General features: G+C 52.6%; 1 protein-coding gene across 1 annotated transcript in view; it reads left to right on the plus strand.

The window, feature by feature from the left end:
* ACO2 (aconitase 2) overlaps positions 1 to 21,460 on the plus strand; it is a 55,536-nt gene that overhangs the window by 27,608 nt on the left and 6,468 nt on the right. Inside the window, exons 2-9 of the mRNA XM_007079447.3 lie at positions 5,328 to 5,464; positions 9,738 to 9,996; positions 13,241 to 13,333; positions 16,808 to 16,966; positions 17,190 to 17,340; positions 18,571 to 18,675; positions 19,658 to 19,749; positions 20,763 to 20,868. Of these exons, the coding sequence (XP_007079509.1) occupies positions 5,328 to 5,464; positions 9,738 to 9,996; positions 13,241 to 13,333; positions 16,808 to 16,966; positions 17,190 to 17,340; positions 18,571 to 18,675; positions 19,658 to 19,749; positions 20,763 to 20,868 (1,102 nt within the window). The remainder of the gene's footprint in view (positions 1 to 5,327; positions 5,465 to 9,737; positions 9,997 to 13,240; positions 13,334 to 16,807; positions 16,967 to 17,189; positions 17,341 to 18,570; positions 18,676 to 19,657; positions 19,750 to 20,762; positions 20,869 to 21,460) is intronic.

The following is a 21,460-nucleotide window of genomic DNA, read 5'->3' on the forward strand; positions in this document are numbered from 1 at the left end:
CCCTGGTCTTTGGTTCCCACATCTGTGAGACCGGAATAACAATTACCTGGCACTGTTGTTACAGGAATTCAAAATTAGGCACAAAAAGTGCTTGGCACAGAGCAGGTGCTTAATAAGTAACAGCTGTTTTTGTTCTCATTGGAGGGGGGTGGTCACCCTTGGCCTAATCTTCATTTTACATATGAGATTTGGGGGTCTCATGAATGAGTTATACATGATGTCCTTGCCTTTGAAGTCAGCCTCTGGGATCAGCGTATTAAGGTGGCTGGGCTCTCCAGGGTTTACACGTGACATTTCATGCATGTCAGCCTCTCCCAGCCCTGCTGTGAAGCAGGGAGCAAGGCTGAGATTTCAGGTTCTATGTGAATACCTAAGGCCTGGAGGGATGAAGTGAATTGCGTAAGGTCTCACGGCGAATCGAGCATCTTTCACTTTTTGTTGGGATTAGCAGATAGATTGGTGAGAGCGAGTACTGATTTCTGCAGGGAATTCAACAGGTCAGCCAGGCTGTCTCTAACTACAGAACAAGCAAGGCCTTAGTGACAGTTCACCTACTTGGGTATTGGGGCACCTGACTGGCTCAGTTGGTGGACAGGTGACTTAATCTCCAGTCATGAGTTCAAGCCCCACATAGGGCGTGGCGTCTACTTAAAAAAACATATATATATAGTTGGGTGACTGTTGCAGTTGAGGAAGGACCTGCACCTCAGGAGTGTTGTTAAATAGACCACTGTTGGCCTGACCAAACATGTGTCCTGGGGAGCCTGGCCTGGAATGGGTCACACTGGTGTTGAGGCTTGGATGAGCAACCTAGGAATTGTGCTGTGTTTGTGGCTGACACAGTCTGGGAGGGCCAGCCTGTCAGGACACGGGGTGACTGACCAGGACTCCTGTAGACTGCAGGGGCTAGAGGCGGACAGAAACTGATGATGAAATGAAATCAGGATTGGGGTAGAGCTTTGCACAGAAAACCAAGTCTGTAGGGGCACCTGGGTGGCTCAGTTAAACATCTGATTTCGGCTGTCTGCTGTCAGCCCAGAGCCCACTTGGGATCCTCTGTCCCCTCTCTCTCTGCCCCTCCCTCACCTACACGCTCTCTCTCAAAAATAAATACACATGAAAAAGAAAAAACCAAGTCTACAAGCGCAGCTTGGCTGAAGAGCAGTCAATGAGGAAGACGGCTGTTGAGGTGTTAGGGTGTCTGGAAGCGATATGTGTGTCAGCAGTGAGGTGGGCTGTCCTGGGCTGATGACAGCCTTCAGCAAAGGAGGTGATGAGCCCTTTGCTCTCAGCACAGGATATGGTTGGGCTGTTGCAGAATTTGGAAACTTGCCATGGAAAGGATCAGTTGAAAAAAACTCTGGGCTGCCCTTGGCCAAGGTGAGATTTTAGAGAAGATGACAGGACATGGCCGACTTCAAGTAGGTGAGGGACCCCACCCCTGGAGACTGAGTCATTGATGCGGGAAGGGTTTAGGATTATGTATTTTTAACGGACTCAGGAGGTTCTGATGCATCTGAGGCCTGGGAGCTGTCCTGAGGAAGAGAGGTTGGGTCCCCAAGGGTGGACCCCAGCCGAAAAGCAGACTGTGCAGGGAGGCTGAGTGTGCAGGAGAATATTCTGAAATTATTCAGAAATGGGTTGGGTGGTTGTACAGGATGATGCACTGGTGTGGGGAGGTGTATGGGGGTGGTGCTCCGAACTTAAAAGCGTAAGAGTGCCTTTATAGAAAAAGGGTCTTGGAGCGCCTGAGTGGCTGTCGGTCGAGTGTCCGACTCTTGATTTCGGCGCAGGTCATGATCCCAGGGTCGTGGGATTGAGCCCTGCATTGGGCTGCGTGCTGAGCTTAAGATTCTCTCTCTCTTCTCCCTCTGCTTTTCTCCCCCACTTGTGCTTTCTCTCTCTCTTTCTAAAATAAAATAAATAATAAGGGGTGCCTTGGTGGCTCAGTTGGTTGAGCGTCCAACTCTTGGTTTTGGCTCTCAGGTCATGATTCAGGGTTGTGGGATCAAGCCCTGCATCAGGCTCTGTGCTGATCATGGAGCCTGCTTGAGATTCTCTCTCTCCCCCTCTGCCCCTTCCCTCCCCAATAAATTAAATTTAATTTAAAAAATAAATAATGAGAAAAGAAAAAATGGCACCTGTATGGCTCAGTCGGTTGAGCATCTGACTCTTGCTTTTGGCTCAGGTCATGATCTCACAGTTTGTGGGGTTGAGCAGCATGGAGCCAGCTTGGGATTCTGTCTCCTTCTCTCTCTGCCCCACTTTTTTCTCAAAATAATAAATAAACATTTCAAATAAATAAGTAAAAATCTTTAAAGCCGGGCAGCTTAACGAACATGTAAGTTGTTGGGGGCTTCCTAAAAATGTTTTCCCTTCTTATTAGTGTATAAACCTGAGCCATACCATGTAGCAACTTCATTTTACGTTAAAATTGAATAACATTAAAAACTCCACTCCTCACCACACTTCACGTGCTCCGCAGCCACATGGCTAGTGGCCAGCGTATTGGTCGTGTGGATCTAAAACATGTCTGTCGTGGCACGAAGTCCTGTTGGCCGGTGCTGGCTGTTGCGCACAGATGTTTGGAAAGCACAGCACTTCGTGATCAAGGATTGAGCACGCAATGATTTCATCTGTTATGAACAACAGAGTTTATCTGCATTTTGGAGGGAAGGCTTAGGGAGTTATATAACTTGCCTGGGGCCACGGCAGGTAAGTGGGTCAGTCAGACTGGATTCGAGTGCTACTTGCTATGCTGTGGCCTTGGTCGCTTCTTGCAAGCCTCAGTTTCCTCACTTGGAAAATGGACTAATCACAGGAGCCACTTCACTGGATGGCTGTGAGGCTGAAGTGATGTAACACACGCAAGGTGCCTGGCGTCACTGGGCGTCAATAAATGTTTTTCTCTTACCCATAAGTTGTATTCTGTATGAGAGCATACTATGTTGTCCTTTTTCCCCCCGGTCAGCATTTTTCTTAAACCTGTTTTTTATTTATTTTTATTTTTTAATTGTTTTATACTTTTGAGAGACTGAATGGGGGAGGGGAGAGGACAGAGGATCCAAAGTGGGCTCTGTGAGCCCAGTGTGGGGCTCGAACCCACAAACTGCGAGATGGTGACCTGAGCTGAAGTTGGATGCTCAACAGACTGAGCCATGCAGGCGCCCCAGGCGTCTTTTTCAGATATTGATGTACGTCCGTGGATTGCTTAAGTGTTCCCTTGCTATAGATTTAGGACTTTACCTTTTCTCTACACTGTGATTACAGCTAATTGTTTTGCCTACTGGGCCAGACGCTGGCTGTTGTTACATTTATTTTTTAATTTATTTTTTAAAGTTTATTTATTTTGAGAGAGAGTGTGTGCACACGCACAAGCAGGGGAGGGGCACAAAGGGAGAGATGGAATCCCAAGCAGACTATGCTGACCATGCAGAGCCTGACTTGGGGCTCAGTCGCGCAAACCGTGGGATCATGACCTGAGCCAAAATCAAGAGTTAGACTCTTAACCGACTGAGCCATGCAGGCGCCCATCTTATTACATTTGTTTTTATTTCTAGGGAAACTTAAGCTTAGGATAGTTAGTTTACAAAAAGAAAGATCTGTATACGGACATTGGAAAGACGTCTAAGGTGTATTGGTAAATAGGAAAAGCAAGTTGCAGAGCACCTTGTATGGTTTCTCTTGCGAGGGGTAATAGAAACTGTGCCAAGTACTTTATGTAACCTCTCCTAATCCCCACAATAGCTCTGTGAGGAAGCAAGTGCTTAGGGTAGATTGACCGAGGTGACTCGATAGTAAGTGGCCACCTGACTGAGGCTCTGGTTTCCCCATCCTCCCGCCTTGCACTGGGGCCCCTGCTGTCATAGCTGTGGTCAGAGCTGTGGCCGCGGTATGCCATTCATCCCAGGCCCTGGCTGTTGAAAGTCCTTTGATGTGTCATTGGTTACCGCGTGGGGCAGATAGTGAGGATCCCCTGCTGGAGGGCAAGGGTGGGCAGGTGGGTGGTGGTTGGGGTGCTGTTGGCTGTCACTAATGAGTGGCTTGAGCTGTGCCCTTGTACTGGTTCAGGTGCCGGGGTTGGTAGAGTTTGGATTTCAAGATTTTGGTGACACAAAGAAAGGGGGCCTCGGGTAGTGGCTTGAGCTTTGCCTTGGTATGATCCTCTGCTGTAGACAGGGAGCATCACCTGGAAAGGAAGCAGCCATTCCTTTCCCTGTGTCATTTTTTTGGGTTCCTTTATTCTCCTCTGATCACAGTGTACCCTGTGAAGGTTGTCACAGTTTAAAATTAACAGACCCCAGCATAACAGTCATTTATCTTGTTCCTGCAGAACAGATTGCCCCTACGCTTAAAGGCTTAGAACAACAATAAACATTCTCTCTCACAATTTCTGTGGACCAGGAATTTGGGAGTGGCTTGTCAGGGTGGTTCTAGCTTGGGGTCACTCAAGAAATTGCAATCCAGACTTTGGTCAGGGCTGCAGTTACCTGAAGGCAAGGCCTTGGGCTACAGCACTCTCGTGGGAGATGGTGTTGGTTATTGGCAAGAGGCCTCAAATCCTCTCTAAGTGGACCTCTCCCAGCACTGTTTCAGTGTCTTAACGACACGGTAACTGTCTTTTCCTAAAGCAACCAGAGAGAGGGCTAGGCAGAAGCTGTCCTTTTGTGACCGGTCTTGGAGGCCACATAGCCTCACTTATGCCCCATTCTGGCCATTAGAAGGAAGTCAGTCCTCTGCACATTCAAGGGGACCACCTTTTGAAGGGATAAGGAAACATCCGAAGCTCATGCACGGGTTTTCCTCATTTTTCCATCCATTCGATAATTACTCATTGAATCTCTCTTATGTGTCAAGTAGTCCAGACACAGAAATAAATAAGACAAATAAGGCTTGACCCCAACCCTCAAGGAACGTATTGTTCAGGTAGAGTAATAGCTATGATTTGGACAGTGCTTTACAGCCTCGTTAGGACTTTCACATACATTCATATCTAACCATCCCGGTAGTCCTGTGTGATCACCGTGGCCAGTTACAGCCCCAGTGCCCGTCTCCTCTGGGGCTCAGATGATGGGGGATTTCCTTAAGTTGATAGAACTTGACTTTGATCCCAGCAATTCTGACTGCAAATCCCTTGCACTCTCTCCTGCCACGGGCTGTGTTCCCGTGGCTGCTGTATCATCCTCTGTCTCAGAGGAGGACATGGAGGCCACAGTCACTGGTGAGCTCTTGATACTTCCTTGCTCTCTTCACCACACTGAGCTGTCCTCTGGGGCGGGCCACCCTAAATACTCCATTGACAGTTGCTCTTGTCTTTCTTCTTGCAGAAAGCCCTGGGTGTGCGGCAGTACCATGTGGCCTCAGTCTTGTGCCAACGGGCCAAGGTGGCCATGAGCCACTTTGAGCCCAATGAGTACATCCGCTATGACCTGCTAGAGAAGAACATTAACATTGTTCGCAAAAGGTAAGGCTGCGGGGGGTGGGATGGGGGAGCTGTAGAGACCGCCACAGGGCTGTTTCTGCTTCTTGCCCCTTTCAGGCAGCACAGGAGGTGCTTGGCAATGGAAGGTCGGTGATGGTGGTAGGATCAAGGCCTTTAGGGTACGAAGTTCCCTGCTGGGGAAAGGCATTGCAGATTGGTGGTGGGCCTTGGCCTTCTCTGCCAAGAAGAGATCTCTTACCAGAAGCCTGGTGATTTGGGCCACAGGGAAGGTCTCGGACACTCTGTGGTATTGTGGCCTGAACCTCCCAGCCACCTTTTCCAAGATGGACTGCTGACCCTGAGCTGGCCCTCTGGAATCCACCAGGCCCAGAGGCTGGATAAATATCTGTATTTCCTCTTCAGTGTGTAGTCCTAGAGGAGAGCTCAGGCTTGAGACCCAGAAGAAAGCTCAGGGGGGAGGGTCTTGAGCATATCTTTTTTTCTGGCCTCTCTTTCCTTGTTTGGTAAAATGGCAGCCATTTTCGCACTGCTGTCCTGTGTGCCGGGTCCTGGGCCAGATGCTGGTGCTGGAAGGATGATGCCACGAGAGGATGGGGGAGTGGGGCTGGTAGTACACAGCAACCAGCACTGCCCCTGGAGCTTGAACAACAGTAGATGGGGCTGGGTGCTCGCCCACCTGGTGACCGTGACCCTGGGAGTAAGAGAGAACAGATATGAATATACCCGTTTATAGCCGAGGAACAGGCTCAGGTGGAGAAGCAGCTTGCCCAAGGTCACACAGTGAGTCTCCCTGCCCTCAGCCCATGCTCTAACTGTACTCCCACGCTCCCTCTCTCTGCTGCCACTTTGCTTCCTCTTTACTGGTATCCTCACTTTGGTTTTAAGGGTAGGGACTGTCGTAGTCTTTATCTCCAGCAGCCTCCCGCACGGCATCACCTAATTATAGTAAGAACTGATTAATGGTCATCAAGGATGACTATAATGATAGTGGCTGCCTGAGTGTGCAGTTTGTTCTAGGCACTTCACATACGTTTCTTTTCTTCTCAACAACCCCTACAGGTTGTTATTATATCCATCTCCCCATTTTGCAGATAAGGAAATCGAGTGTCAGGGAAATACCTGGTCTGAGGTCATACATCTATTGAGTGGTTGCACCTAAACTCAAGCCAGGTCTGTGTGGCTCTGTTGCCTCCCAGTGTTTGTTCTAGCATTCTTGTGGGTTTTGTCTAGGCTGCGCATTAGAATCATCTTGGAAGCTTTTATTTATTTATTTTTTAAAGATTTTATTTTATTTTATTTTATTATTTTTTTTAATGTTTATTTATTTTTGAGACAGAGAGAGACAGAGCATGAACGGGGGAGGGGCAGAGAGAGAGGGAGACACAGAATCGGAAGCAGGCTCCAGGCTCTGAGCCATCAGCCCAGAGCCCGACGCGGGGCTCGAACTCACGGACCGCGAGATCGTGACCTGAGCTGAAGTCGGACGCTCAACCGACTGAGCCACCCAGGCGCCCCGCCAAAGATTTTATTTTTAAGTAACCTCTACACCAAACGTGGGGCTTGAGCCCACAGTCCCGAGATCAAGAGTCACGCTCCACCGACTGAGCCAGCCGGGCTCCCCGCTTCGGAAGCTTTTAAAACTACCAACACCTGGGCCCTGATTCCCGTTCCGATGGTGTGGGTCCTGTTCCTCAAAATGTGGTCTGTGAGTCAGCAGCATCAGCATCACCTGGGAGCTTATTAGAAATGAGGCTATTCAAAACAGAGATCAGTGGATGAAAATGTAAGAATGTTTTAGAAGGCCAGGGGACTTGGTGCGCCTGGGTGGCTCAGTCGGTTAAGCTTCCAACTTCAGATCAGGTCATGATCTTGGGGTTCGTGAGTTCGAGTCCCACATCAGGCTCTGTGCTGACAGCTTGGAGCCTAGAGCCCGCTTCGGATTCTGTGTCTGTCCGTCTGTCTCTGTCTCTCTCTCTCTCTCTCTCTATGTCTCAAAAATAAGTAAACATATAAAAAAAAATTTAGAAGGCCGGGGGCTTGCAGAGGAACTCTTTCTCCACCCTCCACCCTGTGTTCGTGACAGAAGGAGCTCAATTCTGTTCTCGAGAAACTAGGTCTTTGTCATCCAGTATGGCAGAGGGACAGATGGACGTAGAGGACCCACTTTGCCATCCTCAGTTAATCCTTAAGGAAATGTGGTGTGGAACATGTCCTTAGGTTTTTGTCGCTGTCAGGCTTTTTTGTACAACTTTGGGCATTTGCTGTCAAGGTCTTTGGTTTTAAAGCCCATGTGCTATTTTTCATCTCCCCTGGGGCCCAGAAAGAGGGGCTGTGCTCTGCGCAGCGAGTCACTGCCCGTACGCCAGCCTCGGAGACGCTGCCACAAAACGGGGCAGGCTGTACCTCAGGCCAGTGCTATTTTTATTCAAGGTTCTCATGACAGCAGAACCGTAGAGGTTTTCAGAATTGCCGCTTGCTCTGTCGTTGCCCGCAGAGCCAGCCCCTTAGGGAGCTCTTGCTCTTGAGGGTTAGATACGTGGGGGGCTAGAATCCAGGCCCTCGGAAGGAAGTTGCTCTGCTTTCCCAGCAGAGTCCTAGTGGCAGTAATGATAGAACTCGAACGCTTCTTGTAGGCTGGGCCCTGTTCTGAGTTTCCGGGCGTTAGTTACAGAGGGACGGTATAGGGCAATGTAAGGAGTGTGGACGCGGCGCCTGGCTGGCTCAGTCAGTGGAGCGAGTGACCCTTGAACCTGAGGTTGTGAGTTCAAGCCCCATGTTGGGTGTGAGATTAGGTTAAAAAAAAATCTATGTAAATAAAGAGCACAGACGTCAGAGCCACACGGCTTGGCTCCTCGCGGTCTGGCTCTGCCGCTCGCCAGCACGCGACCCGAGGCAGGTTGCTTCACCTCGCTGGGCTTCGGTGCCCTCGTCCGTGTTACGAGGCTGCGACGTGTTGCATCCCTTGAAGTGCTTAGAGCCGAGCTGAGGGAAGAGGAAGTCCTGTGAGAAAATGAGTCTGTGGTGACAGAAAGCAGGTCACTGGCTGCTTGGGAGACGTGTTCATTATCTTGACTGTGGTGACAGTTTCACAGGCGTGTCAAGACTTACCAAATTGTGTCCTTTAAATGTGCGCGGCTTATGACAGGCCGGTTACGCCTCAGTGAGGCTGTTTAAAAACAAGCGCCGAATGAGCGCTGTTACCTCGGTCCAGGCCGGGCCCTGGACTTCGGAGGTGGGGTGGCGAGCCCTTTGAGAAGAGCGGTGGCTTTTCTGGTTACACAGTGGGTTTAGTACCCGGGTCAGGACTAAACCCAGGGCCTCCGACTCCTTAGTCTGATACTTCTTTTCTTTCCTGGCTCGTGGCGTGTGAGTGGAACTGCACCCCTTCCCTGAAAGGGAACGCTAACCGCCTTCCCTGGAGGCCTCTGGTCTGGGAGGCAGAGTGTGAGGTCCAGCCAGGGCAGCTGTGGCGGGCAGAGGGGAGGCTGCCCTGCGGCACGGGGCAGCCAGGTTGTGTGGGTGCCGGCAGGGAGCCTCAGGGTGGGCGGTTGGGGGCTGACCTGCACCCAGCTCAGTCGGCCTGGGGGGAGGCTGGTGAGGAGGAGGCCGCCTGAGGCCTGGCAGGGGCCGCCCGGGAGCCAGGGTCGGACTGCCGCTTTGGCCCCAACGGGGAAGCGAGGGGTGGGACCTCCAGGGAGAGGGGCTCTAGGAAGGGGGTCTAGTGAGGGGCTGGGGACAGCGACTGGGTGTGCGTTGTTGAGAGCTGATAGCCGTGCTGGGTGAACGGGGTGAGAGCAGGGGGGGCTAATGGGAAGGGCTTCAGCCCAGCGGTGTAAACAGCAGGGGGTTGTGGGTTGTGTGGGATGCTGGTGGGATCCTCTGTGTCTTAGTGGGGCTGAGAGCACAGGAGAAGTGGCCGGGGACAGAGAGAATTAGAGGCTCGCAAGCAAGACCCTGACTGAGCTGGAGCGATCACCGCCACTCTGCCGAGCCTCCCTTCCCTCTTGCCCGTCTTATCAGATGACACGGATACAATGAGGAGTGAATAGTGAGACACACGTGTAATAGGGGTTCATCAGATAATAGTGATCAATATGCCGGAAGAGCAGATATCCTCTGTGAAAAAGCAACCTGCCCACCTCTCATGATGCTGTCAGTCACTTACTCAAGTAATTTTGGAGCACCCAGTGAGTGCTGCGTGTCAGAGGGACTGATTCGTGCCCACCCCTCACGGTTGCCACGGCTGTGGGCAGGCAGGGCATTGTGCAGCCGGCACCCCTCCCTCTCCCCGCAGATTGGACCGGCCTCTGACCCTCTCGGAGAAGATTGTATATGGACACCTGGATGACCCAGCCAAGCAGGAGATCGAGCGGGGCAAGACGTACCTGCGGCTGCGGCCCGACCGTGTGGCCATGCAGGACGCCACGGCCCAGATGGCCATGTTGCAGTTCATCAGCAGCGGGCTGCCCAAGGTGGCTGTGCCGTCCACCATCCACTGCGACCACCTGATTGAGGCCCAGCTCGGGGGTGAGAAAGACCTGCGTCGGGCCAAGGTGAGCTGAAGGTGGCATCGGGGGACGGTGGGTGTGACATGGGACGAGTGGCAAAGCCCTTGAGCTAAGGCATCGCTTTGCAATTCTAACAGGTTCTTTGGTTCAGTCTTTTTTAAAACATCTTTGCTCTTTACTAACTCTGAAGATACCGTTTGCTTATTGTGAAGATGTTAGAGAATGCCTAAAAACAAACAAAACCCAATCATCCTTAATCTTACCACGTTGTTCTTGTGTGGTCACTGTTCTGTCGCATCAGAAACAGCAGGTTATGACACAGATCGCCGGTCGCTCTGCAGAGGGTAGTTTGCTCCTTCCTCTCCGCCGGCGTCACACGTGCGCTCACCCAGGCGCTCGGCCGAGCCCCGAGGACCCCGCCAGGGAGGCGGGCAGGCGGTGCTGCTCGTTGTCCATCCGAGGCGGCCAGGGCCCTGTGCGGTGAGGTACCTCGGCTGCGTGGGCACGTGGTTAGGACCAGTGCCGTGTCCCGAGCGCCCTCTTACTGACTGGCCTCCTTTGGGGGCTTTCTTCTGGGAGTTTGCTTAAGGACATAGCAGGGGCCGTGTGCCACAATGAGCAGTTTTTTCCTTGAATTCCTCGCACCCTTCCTCATGAAATCCCGTTCCTGCTCCTCCCCCCAGGCTCTGCTTGTGGCCCCTCTGCGTGTGCCTCTGCCAGCTCTGGCCCTCCACCCTTTCCACACCCTCCCCCAGCCCCCCACAGTGGAAGCGGCGCCCTCCTGGGGGGCCTCTGGCAGGAGCTGAATGCTGGCAGGGCTGCCATTGAAAGTGCTCCAGCTTCAGGGTCAGCGGAGCTTCGAGCGCCTCTCAGGCCCATGGGAAGCACTCAGCTTTCCCACTGGAGCCCTTTCTTCCCACCCTGCCCTGCCAGTTTTTGTCCTGGTTGCCGGTGGTTGTTTTTCTTCTGGGCTGAAAGCCCAGCCTGCTGGCCAGAGGTTTCCATGTTAGCAGCAGTGGGGGTGGCAGCGGTACAGGGGCTCCTGCGGTGCCAGGAGCTGGGCTTGACCGGGAACCGCCCCGGGATGACTGCCCACAGCAGGGCCACCACCGCCTTCGGGGTCTGGCCCTCGCTTTGCTTTATGGATTCAGAATCTGCCTTCTGGAGATGAGATTCACAGAATCAAGGACTTCAGGGCTCACTCATTTATTTGACCAGTGTTTATTGAACACTAATCGTATGCCAGGCACTGTGCTAGATGCTGAGGTTTCTGTGTGAACAAGACAGGAGCCCTGCCTTCATGAACAAGGAGGGAGACCCACGTTAAACCATCACACAAATAGGTAATTGCCAGTTTGTATATATGTTATGAAGGGAAGACATAGGACTGTGAGAGTGTAAGAAAGCCATTCAGTTTAGACTCTGGGGGAAAGGGACAGCCTCTTGACGTGATACGTAAGCTGAAACCTGTGCAGATAAGCTGATACTGACTTGAGGAAGAACTTTGTAGACAGAACAGTGTATAAAGACCCCAAGGCAGGAAGCAACTGGATGCATTTGTGGAGTTGAAAGAGGGCCATGGGGCTGGAGCTGTGTGTGGAAGAGAGGGTGGTATGAGTGGGTGGGGGCAGGCTCAGAAAGGGCCTTGAGGGCCATGGGCACCATCCTAGGGGGTCCCTGAAGGGCTTAAGCAAGGAGGGGTGTGACCAGATTGACGTATATTTGTAAATAAAGAGTCCCTCTGGCCCGGCACCGGAGAGGCTGAGTGACCTATCCAGGGTCGCATAGCCAGAGAAGACTCTCAGCTGAGTTCAGGCTGAGACTCTGCTGCCCAGCTCTGTCCCCTGCCACCCCTGTCCTTTTACCACCACTTACACAGACACGAGGACACGTACCCGGAACACAGCCACTGCCTCCTGCCCTTGGTACCCTTGTTGTAAGTGACGGATTTGAAGGAAAAAGCTGGCATATTTGTTTCATTATTAACCAGAGAGAGACGGCTCTGGGGGCCCAAGTTTTTTGTGTGCTGTTCTTTTGCCTGGGGGTACGGAATGGGCCTCAGAAGAGTGTGTGTGGTTGGTCTGGAGTTTAGGTGAAGGAGGTTGCATGGGCTTGAGGGTGTTTTATTGAGGGTCCAGGGAGCTGACAGTGAGTCCCTCTGCCTTGGGGCATGAGTCTCCTGTGCCGAGGCCAGCAGATCTCACTGCCTCGTTCCTTCTCGCAGGGGGGAGTCTTTGCGGTCCGCCTGGTCCCATCCCATCCATCACCGAGTCTCCCCTGCCCAGGAGCGTGCCATGTCTTCCTGATAAACCCTGGCCTCACATTAGCTGTCCTGGGAAGCCTTCCATGCCCGCTGAGGAGGTCACCTTCAAATTCTAGGCAGAGTGGGCCTGGCCCAGCCTTGTTTTGTTGAAATCTGCATTTCGGAACGTGGTCCATTTGACAGTCTTCCATTTGGGGCCCATCAAACTACCAAGTATGGAACGCCTACAGCATGCCGGACGCTGGTGTTCTGAGATGCCCTCTTTGCTATAAGGGGAGGTAGCTTTATTTTATATTAGAATGTCGCTCTCAGGCTATGTGGTTGCACAGGCCTGGTTTCAAACCCTGGGATTTACTTTAGGGATCTCCAGCAAGTTATTCACCTTTGAGCCTCGGTTTTTGCACCTGTAAAATGGCCTTGGTGACAGTGCCTTCCCTGTTTCTCGGGATGGATTGTGAGGGTGTTCAGTGCAGTGGGCATTCAGTAAATGTCAGCTAGGATTCTGACGTTGCCTCAAATGAGGCCTCTGAGGTTAACAACACCTTGCCTGAGCTACATTGGAACTGGAATGTCCACTCGATGCCACTGTTTCCCTTTGACGGCTCCGTTCCCCCAACACCATATCCCAGTTAGATGGTCCTGTTGGATGTGCCCCCGACTGCTGGCCTTGACTGAAGACCTGAGTGCCAGAGGGACCCTTGGAGATGATGTAATTGAGTTCCTTCTGCAAATAAGGAAACTGAGAACAGGGTAGGGAAGGGACTTGCTCCAGAACCGCTCCCTGGCCAGGTGTCACGGAACTGAGGCTCCATCCCTGCTTCCTTGCTTTTCTCCCCAGACTGGCCAGCTGACACCCGGCCAACATCCAAGCCCTTTTGCAATTATTTGTAGAAGACCTCCAGGAGAGGGCCTGACTTCACAGTGCCAGCATTTCAGAGTCGTGGGGGGGTGGGGGGGAGGTGAACAGGAGTCGTCCCAGACACAAACCGTGTTACTCATGCTCTGGTTATTGATTTGTCTCAATAGGACATAAACCAGGAAGTGTATAATTTCCTGGCAACTGCAGGTGCCAAGTATGGCGTGGGCTTCTGGAGGCCTGGCTCTGGAATCATTCACCAGGTAAAGCAGGGCTTGGCCTGCCTTTCTGGGGGAGGGGACCTTAGGGAACCAGAGAGCATCTCCTGGCCTGCGGGACAGAAGGCCAGAGGCTCGGGAGGGCAGAGGGGTGTTGTATTATTTTTTTCTCTTGCTTTTTTCCACAAACGTTATTCCTTTTTGTGTGGATACCTAACATTTGATGGGCACAATCTGTGTGCCAGGCACTAGACTTCGCACTCGACAGATACTAACTTACTCTTTGTTCACCGCAACTCTGTGAGGTAGGTGGTTTCATGATCTACGCTGTGTAGGTGAAGTAACTGAGGCGCAGAGGAGTTAATCCACTTGCCCAGGGACAGCTGGCTGATCCAAGAGTCTGGCCCCACAGCCAGTGCTCCGCCCCGCGTGCTGCTGGTGTGCCTCCTGTCACACCAAGGCTTCTCCCCTCCTCGGCGCACATAGCGCTCCTTGGGGTCTTCTTGGCCCCTTCGTGGTATTGTGTGGGATGGAGGTACCATAGGTCACGTGGCGGTGTCAGCCAGTTCTTCTGGGGTCTCCCGAAGGATGGATTTTCTTTTGATGGGCGATTTTGTGTGCACGCGTGTTTCTGGGAGATAGGTGCTCAGCTTTCATCCAGGGTGACTGGTTTGTGGGGAGCGCTAGTTTGTACTGGCTATTTGCCATCCATCCTGTATGTGCCTCTTCGCACCTTCCCAAGGTGACCCTTCTCCCCATCTCCATCCCAGCCCTCCTTCAGGGTGAGCTGAGTCAGGCTGTAATCCGACCCTGCGTTGGGCTCCCGGCACTGCCCCACTCTGAAACCAGAACCCATGGGTCACTGCTCTGCCCTTTAAAAATATTGCCCTTGCCAAGAAGGGACTGCCTGCAAATGGCAGGTCACGTCAGTCTGCAGGGGCTAGGAAGCTTCTCCCCACAGCAGGGCTAGGGAGTCAGGTGGATCCAGCTTTGGACTTTCGTCAAGAACGGCTCCCCAGTCCCAAGTGTCTCCTTTTCCACCTGATTCCAACCCCCCGGGCGTTTTTGGTGGCTCATGGCCAAAGTTCAGGGCTATGAGTGATGGCAGCTCACACCTGCCTCTGGCCACCAGCTAAGCGTATAGCCTGGTAGATTTGTTCCTTTAAAAAGAAAATTCCCAGGAAGCATGTGATCTCTGTACAGCTTTGCTTTTCTCTCCCCCTTGATGTCAGGCCATCGGCAGCTTTAGTCTACCAAACCAAACCTAACCCCTTTCCCTCCGCCCTGAACGTCCTGTGCCCAGGCCCGGCACATCCTTCCTCCTCCACATCTCTGCCTTTTGGTCACCTCTGTGAAGCCCCCGCCCCCAGTCCTCCCTGGTGCTGGGCATTGGAGCCCCCTTGTGTGATCCTCTGTGGGACCCTTCACGTAATGACCCCAGGATGTGCCAGGTGCTTCCCCCACCGTACCACACGCCCTGGGGACAGAGACTGTGGCTTCTTTATTCCTCTCTGGCGCTGGGCCTGGGGCCAGGTAGGTGCAGAATGAGGCCTCGGTGTACATGTGTTGTGCAGATAGAGGCTGAATTTGTTTTTTTCTGTAAGATTTTATTCTTTTAAGTAGTCTCTGCACCCAACATGGGGCTCAAACTTAACAACCCTGAGATCGAGAGTCGCATGCTGTACCGACTGAGCCAGCAAGGAGCACCCTGGGGGTGGCTGAATTTCCAGATTTATGTTCTAGGTGTTAGTCCAGACTAAAGTACACTGATGCCCCACCCTCACCCCCATCCACACAGCCATATCCAGCTGACTGCGGAGGTCCCTGTACAGCCAGCTTCACTGTGACTCTTTCCTTAGTTCAGACCCAAGGTCCCTCTCCCTTTTGAACATGGGCCATATTCGTGGTCTATACTGTGTAGACCATACTGAATTCTGTGTCTGGTCTTCATGGATCAAACTTTTAGAACCTTGAAGAGCCTTAGAGATTAACTAGTTTTATTTTATTTTATTTTGTTATTTTTAAACGTTTATTTTTTTGAGAAGAGAGAGACAGAGACAGAGTGTGAGCGGGGGGGGGGGGGGGGGGCAGATAGGGAGACACAGAATCCGAAGCAGGCTGCAGGCTCTGAGCTGTTAGCACAGAGCCCCATGTGGGGCTCAAACCCACAAACCATGAGGTCATGACCTGAGCCAAAGTCGGATGCCCAACCGACTGAGACACCCAGGCGCCTCGAGATTAACTAGTTTTAAATCTTTGTGGCTGGGGCAAGGAGGCCAGAAAAATTAAACAGTTGAGCAGCGAGTGTCCGGTCCAACAGTTGTTTGTTGAGGATTTCCTCTGTGTTGGCCTTTTCTCCCAGCCAGCTGCCACCCTCCTGGGAAGAGACCAGGTCTTCTAACTGCATTCCGACAGGCAAGATCACTCACACCTTGCTGAGTGTGCTGGGAGTGTGCCCTGTCCCAGGGCAGGGGCCATGGGGTTTCCATAATAGTGCACGGAGCCTGCTCACCATTTAGTCAGGCCTGACCGTTCATGGAGCCTTTCTTGTCTCTGACCTCCTTTGCCCTTCCTAACATCCCAGTGTGTGCTACAGAATAAGTAAAAAGAAGGCCTCTCCCAGGTACTCTTATAGCTTAATATACATGTTCTCATGGCGTTATCACTGTGATTCGATGAGATGAGCAGAACTGGCTACTTTTACCCACGAGGAAACAGGCCTGGGAGGTGAAGCAACTTGCCCGACGTCCCACAACTACTTGTAGGCAGTGGGGCCGGAGCTCAGACCGGGGCCCCTTGGCCAGGGCTTTCCCGTGGGGTGCTGCAGCCTCAGGTGCCTGGATAGGGTCCGCGCTACGATAGCCATGCCTCTGCAATCAAATGTTTTGGAGAAATGCTCATGGTCGGTGCCTTCCCGGCTAGGAGTCCCTCGATGAAGGAGCCACAGTAAAACAGGAAAGGTGAGGAGGCAGGGTGCCCTCTTCACTGCAAGTCACTTCAGTTCTCTAAGCCCCTCCAGGCCTCTGGGTTGGGGAGGCATCGTCTGTACTTCCTTTCAGGTCAGCAGCAGAAGAGCTCGTGGCCTGTGCTCCTGCTGGCTTCCCAGTGCTTCCTTGCGGAGACTGGAGCCGGGTCCTGAAGGAATTGTCCACCCTATGAAGCCCAGTAGGCAGTCACACTTGTCCCAGGACACGTTCCCGTATCCCAGTTCGTCTGCTTCCCACCACGGTTCTCGGCTCAGTGTGGTGCACGTGTTCTTGTTACCGTGCCGCAAACACGGACGCTGAGGTGCAAGAAGGCACTCGCGAGCCCAAGTCAGTCCAGGACTGTCGGAGCTGTTCAGGAGACCAAGCCACCTGTCTCCCGAGCCTCTGGCAACTTCCAGCCACACCTGAGAGGCCCTCTCCTGGAGGGGTGCCTAGAAATGGCCCAGGGGGCCAGTTTTGCAGACCCCTCTTGGTCCCCACCTCCATTCTCTGATGAGGGCTGGTAAGCTGAAGATCTTGGGTTCTTTTTCAGATCATTCTGGAAAACTACGCATATCCTGGGGTTCTCCTGATTGGCACTGATTCCCACACCCCCAATGGCGGTGGCCTGGGGGGCATCTGCATCGGAGTCGGGGGTGCTGATGCAGTGGATGTCATGGCTGGGATCCCCTGGGAGCTGAAGTGCCCCAAGGTGAGGAGTGGGGAAATGCTCTTTCAGGGGTGTTTTTGTTGGGGACGAATGGGAGCCTGTGAAACCCAAAAGGGATGAGGGTATAGTTCAGACTCCAGTCTCTTTGGGGGAGAGCCAGGGGTAAATAAGCAGAAATGGGAATCCCAGCAGGCAGATGCTTTGGCTTCCTGGTTGGAGCATGGTACACGGCGCCTGTAATTGCTGTCTCGCCCCTCCTGTTCAGGTGATTGGTGTGAAGCTGACGGGCTCCCTCTCTGGCTGGACCTCCCCCAAAGACGTGATCCTAAAGGTGGCGGGTATCCTCACAGTGAAAGGTGGCACGGGCGCCATCGTGGAGTACCACGGGCCCGGCGTGGACTCCATCTCCTGCACCGGTGAGGAGGGCGGCCATGTGACGCGCCCCGCGGCCTGTGTTGGGCCTGATGGGGCCAGTAGTTGATCTGTGGAAGCAGTGAATGGCCTTCCCCTGAGTATCCATCCAGTTTGGGGACGTGACGGACACCTAGAGGTCGGGGGGGGGATTAGCCTAGGTTCCTCTAGTCTAAGAGATGGTGGCCTCTTCCGGGGGGGTGGGCGGGTACCTCCCTGTGGCCACGCAGAGTTAGGGACCAAGCCAACCCCGCCTGCCCTGGCACTGCGCTGCCTTGGGTGATCCAGAAAGGGAATCCCAGAGAGAATGGAGGTGGTGGTGGAATGGGGAGCCAGAGCCAGGGCTTCATTCACAGAGCAGCCCCGTCCCCACATCTTCCTTGGAGCCTCACTCACTTTACTTGGATTAGATTTATCACCTACGAGGCTCTAAGACCAAGTAGGAGCGGGCCCCTTCTACTCATCACTCCGGGTGACCTGGCCTCAATGCCTGGGCCCTCAGGAACGCAGGGAGACTTGGAACAAGCCTTATGGGTGGTCCAGCCCAGACTTCCCCTGGTGCCTGCCTCAGCTCCACAGCAGCCCCACGGGGCTCCTGTTCAGCTGCCCTTGCACCCCTCCAGAGACCAGGGCTCACTCTTACAGGTAGTGCTTATTACCATTGGACAGCTCAGTTCCGAAGTTGATAACAGGCCTGGTCCCATGTCCCAGCAACCCCATGAAACAGGATATCTGTAAGTCTGACCCGTTCTGCGTGAGGCTCTGTGGTCGGGACAGTGCACTTCATTCCAGTCTTATTGCTGGAAAACCTGAGACCCAGAAACACTTCCACACAGCACCGTGGTGTGACTGAAAGAGAGCAGGTCCGGGCGCTAGGCAGGTGGGCTTAGACCTGAATGCCAGCACCTGCATTTGCTTTATGGCATGACTTTGGATCTTTGAGCCAGTTCCCTCACCTGCAAGATGGGCACAGTAATGGCGAGGCAGTCTGGCCAGGATAGCCAGGCCCAGAACTAGAACTCAGCTGGCAGGGGCTGAATTTTGTGTTTTCTTTGGCCCTGGTTTTAACTGTGGGTCATGGGGAACGAGTCTGCCTGCTGCCACTAGATGGCTGCGTGAGCGAGGGAAGAAGTGACCCCAGCTCCCTGGCGTGAAGATGTGTGTGCACACCCGATAGGTGTATGGGGCCCGTGTCCAGCTGCTCGGCCAGCTTCACCAGCTCTGTTTCTCTTCAGGCATGGCGACAATCTGCAACATGGGCGCAGAGATCGGGGCCACCACGTCAGTGTTCCCTTACAACCACAGGATGAAGAAGTACCTGAGCAAGACAGGCCGGGAGGGTGAGCTGGCAGGGGCAGGGCGGTCTGCAGAGCAGTCATATTGCATGGAGACCCTTGAGCTACACCTTTCCCTTTAGGGCAGGGGTCTTTAATCTCATGTTTCTAGATTGGCTTTAGAGGCCCTGAGAAGCCCCCAGAGGGGTATGAAGTTATATGTGTTATTGTTTCTGAGTAGCGTGTCTGCAACTCCAACAGCTTGTCAAAGGGCCTGGCATCTAAGTTTGAGATCCCCCTGCCTTGAGATTGGAGTTTAGTTTCACCTGAAAGGAGGGCCAGGTCTGGGGTCTTTTGGTCTGGTCCCTGGTGCCCCCTACAGGAAGCTCCAGAAATGACAGGGATCTGTTCATGATTCCTTTCTGGGAGAAGGAAAAAAACATCTGGAACCAGAACCATTCCCAGCCTCCCCCCCCCGCCCCCCATTTGCCTGAGGTTCTAGCTTGACTTCTTTGAAGCTCAGAGGAAGAAATAGAGCCTGTGGGAGGGATTGTTGGAGCCTCTGAAGGGAGATGAGCAAGGGTGATTGGTGGAAGCAGAGGCCAGGCAGGGGTCATGGGGAGAGCTTGTCCAATTGTGTCCAAGTGCTGAGCACATGAAGTCCTACCTGGAAGTCCTGTCCCTCTCTTTCATTATCAAGTAACTTCTTCAAAACTCAACACTTCTCATCTCTAGGAAGCCTTCCTTGACTTTGAACCTTGGTTGGTGCTTCTGTGTCCCTATGTGTCTCTGTTGTATCATATCATACCAGTTCATTGATAGCTCCTTCATTAGATTGCATGCTCCTTGAGAGCAGGGACTGTGTGTCCTGTGCTGTTTTCATTGTTCCTTTGTTTGCTTAGTCCGTGTCCAGGGCCCAGTTTAACAGGTGCCAAGTAACTGGCTTGGATGGATGGATGGGTGGGTGGGTGGGTAGTCAGTCAGTTGGTCTGTCTCATGACCATTTCCTGTTCCACATGGTTTAATCTTCTTCCCTTATTGATTTCAGACATTGCCAAACTAGCTGATGAATATAAGGATCACTTGGTACCCGACCCTGGCTGCCATTATGACCAGCTAATTGAAATTAACCTCAATGAGGTGAGGAAGGGAGGGGAGACCAAGGAATTTCTGAGGCTGGGGTGTTCAAGCCTCATCTGGGACCCCTAGTGGGCCCTGTCTGCACACCCAGGAGGGTGTGGGGGCCTTTGGTTCCCCAGTGCCCCTGCACACTGCTGCCCAAATCAGGCTGTGGTTGGCAGGAGATGTGGCTGTGGCTGGTGATTCAGAAACTGGCTCAGTTTGCCTCCACCTCACCATTAGCTGAAGCCATGATTTTGCCCTGGAGTTTTGTCAGAGTGCTAGAGGTCAAGGCCCGAGATTCCCAGGCCTGTGCAGGGTTTGGCACCCTGAGACCTGCAGGCCAGAGTGAGCATCTGGAAGGCCAGGGGAAAGGCAGACTGGAGGAACGGAAGCAGCCAAGTAGAGTGGTTGAGGGTTTAGCCCTGAAGCCCGTCTCCATGAATTTAAGTCCTAATTCCTGACTCTGCCACCTAATCCTGTGACCCTGAACAAGTTACTCAACCTCTGTGGGCCCTACTTTTATCATGTGTAAAATCTCAGGTGGCCATGGAATTGAATGCGCCAATTCACATAGTCCTAATTGGGAACGTTTATTGAGAGCTGTGTGTGCCAGGCACTTTGCTAAACGTTTGCATTTTTTGGTAAGTATTATCACAAAGCACCTGGCTTGAAGTCTATTTTTGTCATAAGGTTACACAAGCATCACACTGTAGGGGATAATGGACTTACGAAGTTGACCTCCTTGATTTATTCCATGCCTTTGCCATCTCCTAGCTCTGTGACCTTGAGCAAGGCATGCCATCGCCTTCATTGGCAGAATGGAGATAATACCAGCTTCACGGGGTTGGAGGGATCCTGGAGCTGGTGCATGTATAGAGCCCGCTGCTCGGGTGTTTCCTGGGTTGAGTTTTTGAGCTGTAAGTCGGCCTTCCGGGTCCTCGCCTTGGTTGAGTGGGAGTCAGGCAGCCTCTGAAGAACAGAGGCTGCCCACACTGCAAGATTTGTTCTCTCCCCTTTCTCTGTTTCTTCAGCTGAAGCCGCATATCAATGGGCCCTTCACCCCCGACCTGGCTCACCCTGTGGCAGAGGTCGGCACTGTGGCAGAGAAGGAAGGATGGCCTCTGGACATCCGAGTGGGTGAGTCCCTTCCATCCTGTGGGTTTAACAGGCCTCTGGGCCGGTGGGTCACCATTGTGCTTATTACCACAGAGCGCTTCCTAAAGGTACCAGGCACTTTTTGAAATAGTTGGTTTCTTCTTTATGGGTTTTTAAAAAAATTACCTTTTCTTGGTATAAAAGAAACACATGCTCATTGTAGAGCATATTGACAGACAAAACGAATTTTAAAGACTCCTAGTCTTAACCCCCAACCAGAAACCAGCTCAGAAGCTCCTTGAGGTATACCGTTTCCATGTGTGTGTACATACTGACGTGTGTCTGTTTTTGCTTTGCAAACATTTCATCATCCCAACCTTGTTGCCTGATTTCACTTTACGTGCTTTACATGGAAGATACACTAGCATGTTGGGATGACGGGCACCTGCTCTTGTCACAGTACAGTGTGACCGGAGCATGGACCCCGAAGCCAGGTGGCCTTGCTTTGAATGAGCTTCCGGTGCTACATCGTTGGGTGACTCTGAGCAAGTTTCTTGACCTACCTGTGCCTTGGTCCCTTGTCTGGAAAATGAGGGTGATACCGTATTTCCCCGTTAATGTTGTTGAGAGAGGT

Source organism: Panthera tigris, chromosome B4, assembly GCF_018350195.1.
Source record: "Panthera tigris isolate Pti1 chromosome B4, P.tigris_Pti1_mat1.1, whole genome shotgun sequence".
Lineage (NCBI taxonomy): Eukaryota > Metazoa > Chordata > Mammalia > Carnivora > Felidae > Panthera > Panthera tigris.